Source organism: Sceloporus occidentalis, unplaced genomic scaffold, assembly GCF_023333645.1.
Source record: "Sceloporus occidentalis isolate IW3139 unplaced genomic scaffold, rSceOcc1.0.p SCAF_6, whole genome shotgun sequence".
NCBI lineage: Eukaryota > Metazoa > Chordata > Lepidosauria > Squamata > Phrynosomatidae > Sceloporus > Sceloporus occidentalis.
This window is the reverse complement of record NW_028316986.1, coordinates 2,320,339-2,337,135: the sequence shown is the minus strand read 5'-3', so window position 1 is coordinate 2,337,135 and position 16,797 is coordinate 2,320,339. Positions and strand designations below refer to the sequence as shown.

At 42.6% G+C, this 16,797-nt stretch overlaps 1 protein-coding gene across 15 annotated transcripts in view; it reads right to left on the bottom strand.

The window, feature by feature from the left end:
• Positions 1-16,797, bottom strand: part of OTOF (otoferlin) — a 198,113-nt gene that overhangs the window by 84,588 nt on the left and 96,728 nt on the right. For all 15 annotated transcript variants that reach the window (XM_089528705.1, XM_089528704.1, XM_089528703.1 and 12 more), the window contains exon 6: positions 3,361-3,437. In XM_089528705.1, coding sequence (XP_089384831.1) covers positions 3,361-3,437 — 77 coding nt within the window. The remainder of the gene's footprint in view (positions 1-3,360; positions 3,438-16,797) is intronic.

Genomic DNA, 16,797 nt, shown 5'->3' with positions numbered 1-16,797 from the left:
AGGAAAGGAAAGAAGGAAGAGGATGAGGGAGGGAGGGAGGGATGGAGGAGAGTGATGAGAAGGAAGAAGGAGGATGAGGAGAAAAGAAGAAGGGAAAGGAGGAGACAAAGAAGAGGAGAAGAACAAAGAAGAAGAAAGAATGCAGGAGGAAGAGGAAGCGGTGGAGGAGGAAGAAAAAGGGAAGAAAGAAAGACAAGGAAGAGGAGGAAAAAGAAAAAGGAGGAGAAGGAGAAGGAAGATAATGTTGGAATAGTAACAAGCTCTACACTTGAGCCATTATAGGGCTAATAGCCATTACAGGGTTAATGGAGAGCTACTGGGAACACAGATGACCTCCAGCTGTATATGCATAGCTCTGACCAACCTCTGAGCCTTAATAAGGCTAGCTTTGTAGTGGGCCTTCCTCTCTCCCTCTTTTGCTCACTCTGTTCATAGCTTTCTTTTCTGTTGCATTATACTTGTGTTATTTGATTGTACAGTGTGCTTGCGTCATACGCGGCTTTCAGCAGCGCGTCCCATAGGGACGAATGAGGTGTGTGCCCATGGTGCGCGTGCATTGCCATACCGCCATGTACACAAGCCTCATTCATTTAAATGGGGCTCGAGCATAGGCGGTATTTGCTTTAGGCGGGGGAGTCCGGAATGGATCCCCCACATAAAGTAAGGGCACACTGTAGTGGTATATAGTTTGCATTGTTATTTGCTATTTGCTATTATTATGTTTGTCACTATTACTATGGTTTATTTTGTATCTTTTGTATATATGGGTTTTGTATGAATCTGTTGCATATATTGTTACCCCAATTAAGTATTTATAGATAAAGCCTTTTTATAGTACCACGTCTCAATTAATCTCTTTTCAAATCCATTGTTCCAACAGAGAAAATGAACAAGAGGAAAAGGAGAAGGAATGAAGGAAAGAGAGAGAAGCAGAGCAGAATCTGTCTTGGATACTATTTAGGGGAAAAGATTGGATGATATGTAATTAATGAAATAAGATGAAAGAAGGGGAAGTGTTAAAAAGGATGAAATGAGGAAAAGGAAGATCAATGTGAAAGAAGAAGAGGGGAATATGAACAAGAGGAGGAAAAGAAAGAGGAGAGGAGAAGGAAGATGATGAAGAGGAAAAGAGGAGGAGACAAAGAAAGAGGAGGAGGATTGGAAAAAAGAGGAGAAGCCACTTTGGATCTGTTTAAGGAAAAAGGTGGGACATCAGTTAATTGAGAACAAAGAAGAGGAAATGGGAGAAAGGATGAGATAAAAAAGAAGATGTATGAGAAGGAAGAAAAGAAGGAAGAAGATAAAGAAATGGAAGTGGAGAGTGAAGATGAAGAAAAGGAAAAAGGAGGAAGAAAAGAAAGAGAAGAAAATTGAGGAGAAGGAGTAAAGGGTATAGATGCATGCATTGCCTTATTTGTGTGCATTCTTTAACGTATATCCTATTTTGATCATTGGAATAGTGTGCCATCCTGCTGGCATAGGGATCCTTTTTTGCACAGGAAACAAGAGCTTCTGAAAGGCGAGGAATGTGAGAAAGATGGCCTACTAGAGTGAAAATGAAAGAGAGGGAGAGGCTGCTGCTTCCAGGATACAAGAAGTGCTATTCATTCTGGCTTCCTGGAACAGTTTAGCACTTTTCTTTCTAAAAAGTGTGCGTGAATATATTGCGTGGTTTTTCATACAAATTTCTCCCAACACAACCCCTTCTGGCTGCGCTTTTTGCATGCAGAATATATGCCTCTCTTTTGAAAGCAGCTTCCTTCTTATCGTGCTTCTTTTGACACAGACCATAGAATGTTTTGTACGCATTTTGCTAATGTGTGCATTTTCCCCATAGATCATTGCACTGCATTATACAATTTATCCCCCAAGTGTAAAGATACACCGTGAAATGCCAAAGTCAGAATCATCCGTGCCACTGTATTTAAGGTGCCATCTGTGCCATAGTGTTTATGATCTCTAATGTACAGTTGTGAAAGCTGAACAGTAAAAAAAGGCAAAAGGAAGAGAATCCTTGGCCTGATTCCCACTACCTTTTAAACCGGATTGCAAATCGGTTTGAATTCGTTCAAATGACCCTGGTTCCCACTTAAATCGATTCATTAAAGTGATTAAGCGAGGGGGGCCATGCGCTAGACCCATTTAACCCACATCTTTTTTATGCTACTACTTTCTGTGTCTTTTTGGATACATTGATCCAGATGTGAACCAGATGAGGATTGGAATCGATTTAAATCGATTTAAATTTGCCCTTCGGCCGGCTGGAGCGGGTCCATTTTGAACCAATTCATTTGTGAATGTGAACCACAAGAGGGTTGTTTTACAGGGAAAAATGCAAATGTAGTGGGAACCACGCTCCGCTGTCAAATCCATCCATCAATTTGGATTGCAAACCGCTTTTTTTGCAAGTGGGAATGAGGCCGAGGGGTGACTTTTGGCAAGTCACACACTCTCAGCCTCAGAAACACCTTGTATGCCATTGTAAGTCAGAAACCCCCGTAAGGCACACAACTTCATTTGAAATAAAGAAATTATTGAGAGCACAGCTTGAGTATTGAACCAAGACACTGGGAGGTATCTCTGTTGTTGTTGTTAACCACCCTTGAGTTGATCTTGAGCCCTAAAACCATTCCCAGGTCAACGCTTTGCGCCAGTCTGTACCAGGCCAAAGTCCCCATCGCATGCTATACGAGGGCCAAAAACATTTAGTTATAATAAAAAGCCCAATGCATTTTGGCCTTATCACCAACTGACCTTCTTTGGGGGCTATTCAGGTCTCCGAAATCCCTGGAGGTACAGCCTCTACTCCTTACAGAAGTGGACCTTTGAGTATTAGAGTATTACTCAGTTTAAAGGGAAAGGCAAAAATAATGATAAGAACCAGTTTTGTATTATGAGGAAGACTAAGAATCTTTTGAGAACAAAGGAGATGACTGCAGAAAGCTATTTTAGTGGACAGTTAAAGATTATGATAGATAAGAAACCAAATAAACATAGATGGCGTAATTGGAATCATTTAGGTATTAATGCGAGGTACAGGTAAAAGTAACAAATATTTCTTAGTTCACGGGAAGACAAGAAGGAAGTCTGTCATATGTATTATATCTATCTATCTTCTGAATACCAACAATATTATTGTATTGTGTGTGTGTGTGTGTGTACATCAGCAAATAGCTGCATTACAATTAAGGAAAGGTGAATATGTTCTTATCAAAATCTGCACTGAACGAAATTCGGCAGCTCCAGATCTTCTAACCCAGGGACGCTTTTTCCCTTGGGATGGCTTTCAATTCCAGAAACTGGCACCGGTGCAATGAGGAGACCAGGCGTGGCAAAATGTATATTTAAGCATCTATTTACCTTGTTTCCTGTGATGGTCGTCTTTGGGGTGGCGCGCTTTGCCCAGCTTCATGGCTGAAAAGACTCCTTTCCCGGCTCTGTTAAGAAAAACAGGCACATTATGGGCACTGTTTGTTTCTTTGCAGCATAAGAAAAAGAAAGAGGTCAGATCATTATTCCAAGGAGAGCTTATGATCTCTGAAAGAGGAGAGAACTGGGGAATGAGAGAATAGAAGTAAAGAAGTAAACATGAGCAAATGCTTGGACTTGGACCTGGTTGTGGTTGGAGGTGCGTCTACATTACAGTTGATAGCACCATGGCCTGTTACAGACTGCCAAAATAAAGCTGCTTCAGGTCTCTTTGGAGGTATGCTGTTTAAATGATGCATGGGTCCTAAGAGTCCGGAGGTTGCGCCAAAGCCACACTCCATTCCTAAGCACTGGAGTGCATCTTTGGTGCAGCTTCCGGATTCTTAGGGTGCATGCATCATTTAAACAGCATACCTCCAAAGAGACCCGAAGCAGCTTTATTTTGGCAGTCTGTAACAGGCCCATGATTGCAATTTAACTGTCACGGCTCCTTTCTCTGGAATCCTGGGATTTGTAGTTTGGAGAGGAAACTCTGCTAAATAGCTCTAGTCCAGAAGTTTTGAAACCCTGGTCTTCCAGAGCTTTGGGGCTTCAACCCCCAGATTTCCTAAGCAATTCCCATGGGTTTTCTGGAAGCTGAAGTCCAAAACATTTGGGTCAGGGTTTCCAAATAACCTCCAAGTCCACCCACTATCATGGGTCCCTTTCACACTGCCTAGTATTATTATTATTATTATTATTATTATTATTATTATTATTATTATTATTATCTCTTATGCCCCACCTTTCTCCCACTATAGGGACTCAAGGTACCGACAAATTTACCAGTTTTACCATTATGACTCGACATTAACTGCCATGCATCCTATGGAATTCTGGGATTTGTAGTTTGATGGGGTACCAGAGCTCTGGGGCAGAGCCATGGCAGTTAAAGAGGGATCATGGTGTTACAACGGTGATGTGTGAAACTTCCTGTGAATTACAGAATCAGAGGAACTTTCTAGCAGAATAGGCCATATATTTGTAAATCTACAGCACGATGTAAATAAATAATAATAATAATAATAACAACAATAATAATAATAATATATTTCACCATCAAATTACAAATCCCAGAAGCCCATGGGATGTTGCCATGGCAGTTAAAGTGGAAGCATTGCCATATTCTGGCAAACACTGACTCAGAAGCCCACAATTTTCAGTGAAAAGCAGCAAGATTTATTCAGAAGCCAAAGTTCCCAGCAAGGTGATATTGTTGGGACTGAGACCATTTGGTTACACAGTAGAATAAAAACACAAAGTGATGCAAACTTTTTATGCACTCAGACCCAGTTTGTCATAAAAGCAAAATATCTCCTTTCTCCTACCGCCCCATTGCTTTCCCTTGCAAGTTTGCTTCCCAATATTCAGGAAAAAGCAGGATAATAATAATAATAATAATAATAATAATAATAATATACGGTAAATATAAATATAATAATAATAATACAGTGGGCCATTGTTATCCACTGCAGTTTGGTCCCAAGATGCACTGTGGGTACCAAAATCTATAGGTGCTCAAGTCCCATTAAACACAATGGATAATAAAATGGTGTCCCTTATATAAAATGGCCACATCGTTTGCTTTTCGGAATATATATATATATATATATATATATATATATATATATATATAAAACCATGGATGCTTGAATCCATGGATAAAGAATCCATGGATAAGGAGGGTCAACTGTGTTGTTGTTGTTGTTGTTGTTAGGTATTCCTATGGAACTGACCTTGGTTAACTGCTCCTTCACATTGACTAACTTGCTATCCTCAGGACAGATAACCATTTCCTTCTACCTGGCATCACCAGTATGACATATCCCATCATCCAGTAATGTAAAACACAACAGGCAAGCCTAAATGACTGACACACTTGGCAGGAACTTTGATTGTCAAATCCTAACCATCATAGTGCTATAAATGTGTTGTGTGAAAGGAGAAGTTGCCACATACTGTATCTCACCATCAAACTACAAATCCCAGGATGCTGTTGGATTGAGCCATGACTATATGTACACTACGGCTTGATGCCACTTTACTATCACGGTGCCATCTCACAATGCTTGAGACCACCCTCTTGTATCATTAAAGGGGGAATGCACACTGCTAGCATGAAAATGTCAATCCACACTGTAATATCTTTGCATTATGGCGGTCCCGCAATACACAAACATATGGTCAGTGATGAAAGAACACCAGCTTCCAATGGGTGAGACCTATGAACTTTGTTTGCTATCGTATTACGTCCTGCACCCATTTTTGTAATGACTTTAAGTTCTACAAATGCGACAGCTAGAAAGGACAGTGAAGAAAGCAGATCAGAGGAAAATCGATTCATTTGAGATGCGGAGCTGGAGAAGAGTGCTGCGGATCCCATGGACAGCTAAAAAGATGGACAAATGGGTCCTGGAGCAGATCAAGCCTGGACTCTCCCTGGAAGCCAAGATGATGAAACTGAGGCTGTTGTACTTTGACCACATAATGCGAAGGTGCGGATTTCTAGAAAAGACAATAATGCTGGAGAAGACGGAAGATAAAGGAAGCTACATGCCAGATGGATGGACTCTGTTAAGGAGGTTATGGGCATGAATTTGCAGGACCTGAGCAGAGCAGTGGAGGAGAGAAGGTCTTGAAAGTGTCTCAACTCCAGAGTCGCTGTGAGTCAGAATCATCCTTCTTAAAATGAGGCATCCTGAAATCTCAGCCTCACACTGTGGCTGTTCTTCTGGATTCAGTTATAATCCTGGATGCCCAGGTTTCAGCAATGGCCAGGAGTGCATTTGCATTTGCACAGGTAAAACTAGTGCACCAATTGTGTCCCTTTCTTTGGAAATCAGATCTGGCCATGATGACACATGCTTTGAGCAGTGGCATCACTTGAGGGGTGCAGGGGCATGGGTCACACCAGATGACACCCTAAAAAGGAGTGACACCAATGCTCCTCAAACATCTGCATTTGGGCAGAAATGGGCTGTGGCATTCGCCTGCATGCTGAAGAAATGGGGTGCGTGGGGTGAGTCTCAGTCGGAGGAGAAAGGGAAACCGATGCCCAGCTTTTCTTTAAAAATTAAATTTTAGGGTTTTTTTTTTAAAAAAATACAATTTTATTTATTTTAATTTTTTTCTCAATTTTCTTTAAAAACATCACATTTTTACCAAAATTTCACATTAACCACACAAAACTATGTACATTTATTCTGTGCGTATGATATCACAATTTAAAGTTGCAGTTTTTAATGTTGCTAGTAGCTTCCAACTCTACGATTCTATGATTCTACAGCTATTACCATTACATTCAGTGATATAAAGGAACTACAATTTATTAGTGTTTTAAATTAGTATTTAAAAAAACATGAGTAAGCATTCTGTCTTGGTGTGGGATGGGAGGAGATGTTAGAAAAGTCTGGGTCGATATATAGTAAATTCGGTATTTATATGTTAATCGCAACAGCAGTATCTACTCCATCAGTTTATATCTGGGCTTATGGTAAATAAGCAGGATATCCAAGTAAGGTAAAAATAAGACATCTAGGTTCTAGATAAAATCAGTACGGAAAACTATACTGTGGCAAAGAGATCCCTAAAGCTGATCTCCATGCATGCAAGTAAGAAGAAGAAAAATACATCTTTAGAATAACAGCCTAGTAGCTGAATCCATCTTGGATGGTGATGAAGAGAGAAGAGAGACCTCAGAACAAAGAGTCCTACATTCTTAACTTCTGGCAGAATAGGAGGCGATGGGAAGTGACCTCTTCACAGTCACACTGACCAAGTGACCACAGAGATCATCAATGCAGCTCCTCCTTCCAGTTACATAGACAGAGCATCAATGCCATACTGCAACAGGAGGAGGTCACTGAGTGTCTGTGTGTGACACCATGAGTTACCGCACTGGGAGACACCAACTCTAGTGATGCCTTGAGTACATCCCATCTGGACTACTGTATCATGTTCTATGGGGGCTGCCTTTGGAAACTGGTCCAGAATAATAATAATAATAATAATAATAATAATAATAATAATAATAATAATAATGCTGCAGCCAGAATGCTAACTGGCTGGATGGGGCACTTTGGAAGTTATAGAATCATAGAACTGGAAGAGACCCCAAGGGCCATCTAGTCCAACCCCATTCTGCCATGCAGGAAATCACAGTCAAACCATCCCTGACAGATGGCCATCCAGCCTCTGTCTAAAAACCTCCAAAGAAGGAGATGCCACCACAATCTCCAAAGGAGAATCTTCCACAGTTGAACAGGAAAGTCTTCCTAATGTTGAGGTGGAATCTCTTTTCCTGGAGGGGTTTCATGTCCTATTTTCTCTGGAGCAGCAGAAAACAAGCTAGGGAAGCATAAGTGGTTCTTTTAATGTGGTTCAGCTACTACATTGTCCAACATCCAGGACTATGTTTTTAATTGGACTTTGAAATGTGAGATCGCTATGCAGGCCTCTGACTGACGCATAATGAAAAGCTAATTAATGGATGAATTATTAACATTCCTTTTAAATTTGAGAAGAAGGGAGGGGGCATCTGAGTTCATGAAGGTAGAAAGCAGCTGCAGGAAGCCACAAAATGCTCTTAAATTGTTTTTAAAATGCATGTAAGTGTGGGAAGGTAGGGCTTGCCAAGTGGGGAAGTCGGTCTTTGGAAAACTCCGAGTAGTGAGCCCAAAGATCTACTCTGGGAATCTTGGCTTATGTACATTTAAATTGGAAAGGAAAGACTTTTCTGAGGCTGGAATGTATGCATTACAGGGCTTTTTCTGTAGCAGCACCTCAACTTTGGAACTCCCTGCCCAAGGAGGCTAGGCTGGCCCATCGCTTTTAAGCTTTCATGTGATCAGGTAACATAGTGCTGTTCTGCATGGCCTTTAGTGCTTGGATTGCTCTGTTTTAACTATTCAAGAATTCTGTTTTTAGACTGTTTTTAAAAGATGTTTTTAAAAAGAGTATTGTAATAAGTTTTTACGAGAGCCAGCGTGGCATAATGGTTTGGGAGTTGGATTGCGGCTCTTTGGCCATTAAACCCACTGGGTGACCCTGGGAACGCTACATGCTCTCAGCCTCGGGGAAAGCATGCACACCTCCTCTGAAACAACTCTTGCCATGAAAACCCCACGCTAAGTTCGCCACAGGTCATAGGTCGGGAATGACTTGAAGGCACACAACAATAAACAACAAAATGTGTGTTTAAAATATTTTTTAAAAAATTAATTGCTTCTACCTGTGGGCTGGAGGTGATATAGATAAAGACATTGTAAACTGCTGAGAGGGTGCTTAGGTGCAATGATAAGCAGTACAGAAAGGTACTTGCTATTGCTATAACCAGATGAGAGAGCGAGAGAGAGAAAGAGGATGGAAAGATAGATAGTTGATGTAATTTCTCCACACTTGAGACAAGCTGTGCCTGCCTGCTCCAATTTTCTCTTCTGCTCACATAGAATCATCGAGTTGGAGGAGACCATAAAGGTATCTAATCCATCTCCCTGCTGGGCATGAATATAAAGTCTTTTAAGGCGCAAGGTGTAATCTCAGCTAGAGTAAACAGTGGATCCACTGTTCATAAAATCCTAGAATCATAGAGTTGGAAGAGACTGCAAGGGCCATCCAGTCCAACCCCAATCTGCCATGCAGGAACTCTCAATCAAGGCATACCTGACAGATGGCCATCCAGCCTCTGTTTAAAGACCTCCAAAGAAGGAGGAGGAGGAGCTGAATGGAAAGTCAACACATTGGCAAACCCCATGGAGCCAATGGGTCTACAGCAATAAGGTGTTGGCCACACAACTTCCTTCCATACTACCAGTCATCTGATTCCATGCTCCTCTATTGTTGACCCCAAGTGGCCACCTATGAGTCACGCAACTGAGTTGAGATGGACAATAGGGGCACTTACACCAGCCATAACCGGGTGAAAACCGGGCACAAAAAGGGCAGGTCTTGAGCATGAGAAGTATCCTGTTAAATTATTTCTCTCCTTTGGTTTTGTCCCCTTCCATCTATGGGGAGATCTGGAGCCAAGGGACTCCTGTTCACAAGCTATCTTTTACGACGTGGCATTCTAAACGTGGTACAGTCACACAACAGGGTTCTCCCATGAGCCTTCATGAATGTTCAGGTCATTCCTCCGGGATAAAATCAAGCACCCCACAGAACCACCACCGCAGCCAAACATCCATCCCACCAGTTATTCCACAGCACTTAAATGGTGCCTCTAGCATAATAAATATTATTTGCGTTTTGGTCCCTGGTACCCAACCCTTAAGGAGTAAGTACTATTCATGGGGATGGCAATTTGGGAAGCAAAGAAACACTTGGAAACAATTAGCCCTTGTGCATTCAGTGGAGGCTGGTGGTTGCCATGGGTTGAAACTGGATTGACCATCCCTCTGACATGGAAGCCACCATTCGCCACAACTCGATCAAATGCCTTCTGAAAACAGGCTGACTCTCAGTCAAGACTCTAGGTCACACAAAAGGCAAATGCACCCCAGCTGTTCTTGCCCATGACCTTGTTATGCTCTGTCACCTCACAAGCACCATGCACCAACATGCTAAAGACCAACACACCAAGGCAATCGCTTACCTGTCCCAGGTAAGGCAGATTCAGAGACCTTATCGATGTCTCCCAATTCCCATCCCAGTAGCAATGGGTGGGCAGGGGGCAGATTAGCCAAGCAGGGTTCCTGGTCTCAAGGTGGAGCAAAGTGTCCCTGATCCGTCACCTTTTCCCACCCTGTTTTCAGGCTCTTGGGGGGCATTAAACCAGGCCTTGGTGCTCTCTTTTTCCCCCTGCCACCCTCAAAAATTAATGTCGTGGAGAGGGAAGCAATAGTGCAGACGGGAAGCCGGACAGATGCGACGGTGGAGAACTGATACCTTCCCCTTCGTGAATATTGGATGAGAACATCTGAGCTTGGATGGCACACCATTCCAGGAGCCACCAAAGATGCCGCTCACCCTCCCTCCCAAGGCACATACATGGCCAGAAATGTGCCTGATTTGGTTAGGGAGCCACCACTTTTGAGGTATCTGGGATTCCCTGGCCTTTTCTACCTGTGACCCCGGAATCAGTGTTTGGAAAAAGAAAACAGATCTCGAGGTTCATGGGCCGTGGGGTTCGGACTGAAAGAGATGGAAGCGAGACTGCAAAGTTGCTGTTCTGCCTCCATTCCGGGTGGATGCTCAGCCCGGATCAGATTGCGGGTTGCCGATGAATTATTCACAGCTTAATCTGGCTTCATAATGGACAGGAATGCATTATGAGGGGAGGGGTTATCTTTTTAAGGGTCTCAGTCCTTCATGTGTGGCTGATGGGACAGGGCTCAAAATGCCAGGGAGCTTTTGTTCCCGTAGTTCTTTTCCTGGGAGAATCTGGTAGCCATAGTTCACTCCAGGGGTGGGCAACTCCCCATAGGCCATACCACCCCAAATCAGCCACATTGTCTCCATTTGGAGAGGGACTGCAGAGCAGAACAAGGAGTTGTGTGGTGGGATTCTAGGATACAGAGGGGGTTTCTTTGTGATTTGGGGCAAAGATCATCCAAAAATTATGCTAATTTGGGGAGGATGGAGGAAGATTTGGAGGACAGATGGGAAGCTTCAGGAACCACAAAAGGTAGTCCTGGGGGCCGAATGCTACCCACAGGTCACATTATGCCCATCTTTGGTTTGTGTGGGTTTCCAAAATACACTCGAGAGGACACTCCACAAGGCATCTGTAGTTCCTCCAGCATTATTCTATGGTAAACATCTGGCAGATGTTGACCACAGAGTTGCATTGGAGGACCTAGAGATTCCTAGAGAGGTGTTCTCTCAGGTGAAAACATTGTGGTTTTGTTATTTGTGGTTTTTCCACATTGGGGGTCCTGTGACCCTAAACCCAGCGAATGTGGAGGGACAAGTGTACATTATAACTGAGGGTGCATCTACACTGTATCATAGAATCACAGAGTTAGAAGAGATCTCAAGAGGTCATCCAGTCCAAGCTCAAGACAAATAGAATAGCCTTAAATTTTGCCTCACTCTCTGGAATGCCAGAAATTTGGGGATTAAAGAATGATTTCAGGAAGGAAGGGATGATATTTTCATTTGGGAGGGCAGTGCCATTATTTTGCCCACTCCATAGCTATACTTTGGCAACAGGCGTATCTCAGCAAAACAAGGTTTCAGGAGAGATCTTGCTTCCAGCAAAAAAAAAATGCAACATCAACATTTCACTCTTTACCATCTGTTGCACAAAATTTTGCAGAATTTATGCATGTGTCCTCTTTGTGATATATACACACACACACTCACATGCACAAAGGATATACAGATTGTACCACAAAGATTCAAATGCCCTCTCCGGTGTCTCTGTGCTCTTGGCATCCTTTGAGGCTGAGAGAGTGTGACTTGCCCAAGGCCAGCCATTGGGTTTCCATGGCTGAGAGAGGATTACATTTGCAGAGATTACTTTGTTGTTCTGCTCCTCTGAGTCCCAATTTAGGGGAAAGGAGATGATGATGATGATGATGATGATAATAATAATAATAATATGTTCCTATCCTTCCATGAAGCTCATTCTGAAGAAGGACGAAGCTGAAGAGGCAGACGGAGAAAGAGAGGTCCAATAGAAAAAGAGGCAGTGAAAAAAACCCACAACCACAACCTACTTGTGAGTCTTGTCCTTGCCTTTGCTGAAATGGTTGGGCAGCCATTCAGGGAGAAAAGGGGAAGGGAAAAACAAGATTAAAAATCAAAAATTCATGAGACTGAGGACGATTCTTCATAAAGTGACCATCAAGCAAATAAACACAACCTGTTATGTTGAATTCCACCTTCTCACATACACACAGTTTCACCTTTTCTTCCTATTTTATTTTCACAACAACCATGCAAGGTAGATTAAGACAGAAAGCCTGCCTGGCTGAAAACAGGCAATGAGTGTAATGGGTCAATGGAGATGGGAACCTGGATCCTTCAAGTCCCAATCGAGCTCTAACCATTGGACCATGTTGGCTTCTTTCCCCTGCTCTCATTTGGTGGGCTGCATGTCAATGGGGCAATAAATCCACTCAGTGTAAAATGTAAAGGTGTTATCCGTGCTGCTGAACATAGCTCCTCAAATAAACTCCTATGAAGTTTGGACTACAGACTGGCATGGATTCACCACTCCCCTGACACAGGAAACCAAGGGAGCTGGGTATGTTTAGCCTGGAGAAAAGAAAGGTTAAGGGATGACAACATGAGGGCCATGTTTAAATATTTGAAGGGGTGTCACATTGAGGAGGGAGCAAGCTTTTCTTCTGCTGCTCCAGAGACAAGGACACAGAGCAATGGATTCAAACTACAGGGAATGAGATTCCACCTAAATATTAGAAAGAACCTTCTGACCATAAGAGCTGTTCAACGGTGGAAGACACTGCTGCCTTGGAGAATGGTGGATTGTCCTTCTTTGGAGGTTTTTAAGCAGAGGCTGGGTGGCCATCTCTCACAGGGAGGGCTTGGATTGTATGGCCATCTGTCGGGGGATGCTTTGAGTTCTTGCATGGCAGAATGGGGTTGGACTGGATGGCCCTTGGAGTCTCTTCCAACTCTAGGATTCTGGGTTTTATCTCATTTAGGATTTTATCTAATTCTGCATGGCAGAATGAGGTTGGACTGTCTCTTCCAACTCTACAGTTCTATGTATTCCTACATGGCAGAAGGGGCTTGGACTGGGTGGCCCTTGGAAGTCCCTTCTTCCACCTCTAGGATTTTATCTCTTCCTGCATGAAAGAAGAAGGGGCTTGGACTGGGTGGCCCTTGGGATCCCTTCCAGTATTCCAGGTGAGGCCTGACCAAAGCAGAATAGAGTTTATATTTATGGCTACAACAGGCCAGGAGAGTCGGATGAGGGCATTGCTCCCCTAAATAAGATTTTTGCCCCCCTTCCAAATTTTCCTTCAGTCTCCAGAGTTTAAGCATCCAAAGAAAAGGGAATGCAGACAGAGTAAATAGAGGAGCCTTAAAACTCTCTGCTATGCCAGAAATTGGGACTGAAGAAAGATTTCATGGGGAAGGGATAATATTTTCATTTGGTGGGCAGTGCCAGTGTTTTGCCAACTCCATAGATACACTTCTGCAACAGACATATCTCAGCAAAACAAGCTTTCATGAGAGATCTTGCTTCCAGCAAAAATGAGACATTTACATCTCGCCCTCTGCCATCTGTTTGCACAAAATTTATGCAGAATGTATGTTTCTGTTGTCTTTGTGATACACACAGAGACACAAAGGAGACACAGATTGCAACACAAAGATTCAAATCACGTGTCTCTAGCTTTGAAAAACTGGTGCCGCAAGGCAGGAGTTAGTGTAATTTTAAATGTTGTGTATTGATAAGCACAAGAATTGGTTTCACAAATTCTTCCGGAGGCTGACAACAACAAGGAGGGGAAATGTATTTTCTCATTATCACCGGAAGATAAATCAGATTTCAGTTTAGAAATCTGATTCCCACCATTGACCACAAAACAGAGAGAAACCTTCAAGCTGTTCATAAATGGGGTTTAAAAAGTGGAGTTTTGTGCTTAGGGACTAGAAACTTAAGTTGGAATTGATCATTAAGAAGGCAGTGTTAGAAGCATCGCAATACCTGAACGGCAAATGGAGATGTTTTTTCTCCTTCCCTTTAGCCTTATCTCTGAAAATATAAAAGGTTAAATGATTCAGTTTGGCTTCAGCAACAAAAACCTCCCTCTTGAACATGGACTATGCAACTCCCTTTGCCCCATAAAGCAGGGATGGAAACCATGCAGACATCCTAAAGTTACTGGACTGCATCTCCCAGCATTCTCTATCCTTGGCTTTGACTGCTGGAAAATGCAATCCATCAACCTCTCAAAGATGGATGATTCCCAGCCCTGCCATAAAATTCACCATATGGAGTCAAATTATTTTCTCCACTTTGTACACTTAATTTTAATTTGTGTATTGTGTTTGGAGACTGCAAATGATCTTTTATTGTTCCACACTGTAATTTTTTTTTAAATGGATTTTATTGTACTCTACCCGAAGACCGAAGGATGTAGGGGAGGATTAGACATAATTTAATACGTAGATGATAAAAGGATATTTTGATCAGAAAACCACAGCAAACAGATTGGAAGTAGAAAGGGAGCAAGAGTATACATTCAAAGGGCGCATCTACACTGTAGAAATAATGTAGTTTGGCACCTCTTTAACTTCTATGGTTCCATCCTATGGAATCCTAGCATTTTGTAGTTTTGTGAGGCACCAGCACTCTTTAGCAAAGAAGGCTAAAGACCTTGTAAAACCACAAATCCCAGGATTCCATAGGAGCTACAGCACTTAAAGTAGTATCAAACTGCATTATTTCTACAGTGTAGATGCACCCAAAGAGAGATTTTAAACAACATCTGAACTCAGCAGGGAGGGACAGAAAGGCCACAACACAAACAAAGTTTGCATGCTTCGTACACAATGCAAATTCACTCAATCGGCACAAGCTTGTCTAATTTTCCATAATTTATGCTCCTTTCCCCCCGATTTGCAAAATTTATTTCTGCTCCTGAAAGAGGTGACGGCAAGACAGGACACAAGGATCACTGATGGGTGCCAGGCTCTTTGAAAATTGATTAAAATGATTTATGTTGAGAGGCAGCTTCTATTCAATAGAATGTTTCTATTTATAATGTAGTTTTGTTAGGATAATGCCCTTCCAAAAACATAAGTATTAGTGATGCCTGGTGGCAAACCCATTCCAGGGTTGCTGCCACACTGCACAATAAATGCAGCTTGATAGTGCTTTAACAGTCATGGCTCCAACCTATGGAATCCAGGGATTTGTAGTTTATTGTGTCACTCAAGAAGGCTACACATCACACAAAACTACAAATCCCAGGATTCTATAGCATGGAGCCATGGGATTTAAAGCGGTGTCAGACTGCATTAAATCTGCAGTGTGGATGCAACCCAGGCTTTACTGAATTTCAAAGGAGCTGTCCAGAGTGCTGAACAGTATTCCTGAAATATGTCCAGCACCTTGGATAGCTCCTTTAAAGCCTGGAGTGGATTCCCCGCTTTATGCACATGAAAATCAGTGACTGGCATATGCATATGAAGCACTTTATGCGTATGAAAACCACTGATCAGAATCCTCTTGGTTAGTTCCCAATAAGATTAAGATCTTATTGAACCCTTTCTTGAATGGTGAGTCCACATTTGTGTAATGCCCACTGATTCAATAGGTCTACTGTAGCCAGGACTACCAGCTACGTTGAGTCCTGAAATGGCGAAAAGGTCAGATGATATTGATGATGATCATGATGGTACCACCACTACCAACAGGCTTCAGGCCGATGTACGTATAAGCACAAACCTTTGGCCCAACTGTATCATCTCAGATGCCTAAAAGGGAGGATGAGAAAAGGCCATAAAATGGCTCAATCTCAAGTAATTTTGGACCTTGTAGAGTTCGTAGATATCACTGCATTAGTCTGGAATAGCAGTATACAAAGGGATCTTGTAGCACCTTTTGAGAGTTAACTGAGCAAAAAGCGTTGAAGCAGAAGCTTTTGTAGACTTGGTCTACTCTTAAAGAAGTAGACCAAGTCTACCAAAGCCTACACTACAATATATTTTGTTCAATTAGTCTCAAAGGTGCTACAAGATTCCTTTGGACCTTGTAGTTCTTTAAAACAGGGGCCTGCAAACCTGCTCACCAGCTCCTTCTCTTTGCAGGAGGTGTGGCTGGGATTGGGCTGACAACTCCTCTCATCTCATTTCCACAACGGAGGAGGGTCTCATTTCTTTGGCTATGCTGGCCCTCCAAGAACCTCAGATGTTCTACTCATGGTCAGAAGACAACCCCCCCCCCCCATGCACCAGTTCCTTGGATACTAGACAGAGATGCACACACAGTTATTGGTGGTCTTCCCAGACCAAGCTAAGTCAGTGGACCCCAAAGTATAGCTGTCATTCAGGGATGTTTTAGCATGGGATTTCCTGAACTTGCAGAGGGTCAGACTATATGGCCGTGAGAGAGATCTTCCGATGCTATAATCAGAATCCGCTTGGTCAGTCCCAACAAGATTAAGACCCTATTGAATCAGTCATTGAATGGTGAGTCCACATTTGTGCAATGCCCCCTGATTCTATAGGTCTAATGTAGCTGGGACTACCAGCTACGGGGAGAAGGTGTCATGAGGTTGAGCATGATGATACCACCAACACCAGGATTTGGGCCTATGATTTTACCTGTAAGCTTTAATTTAGCCTTTCTTCCATTGGCTGCCCTTCCAAGCTCTTGAACTACAGGCACCATCATCCCCAGCCAGC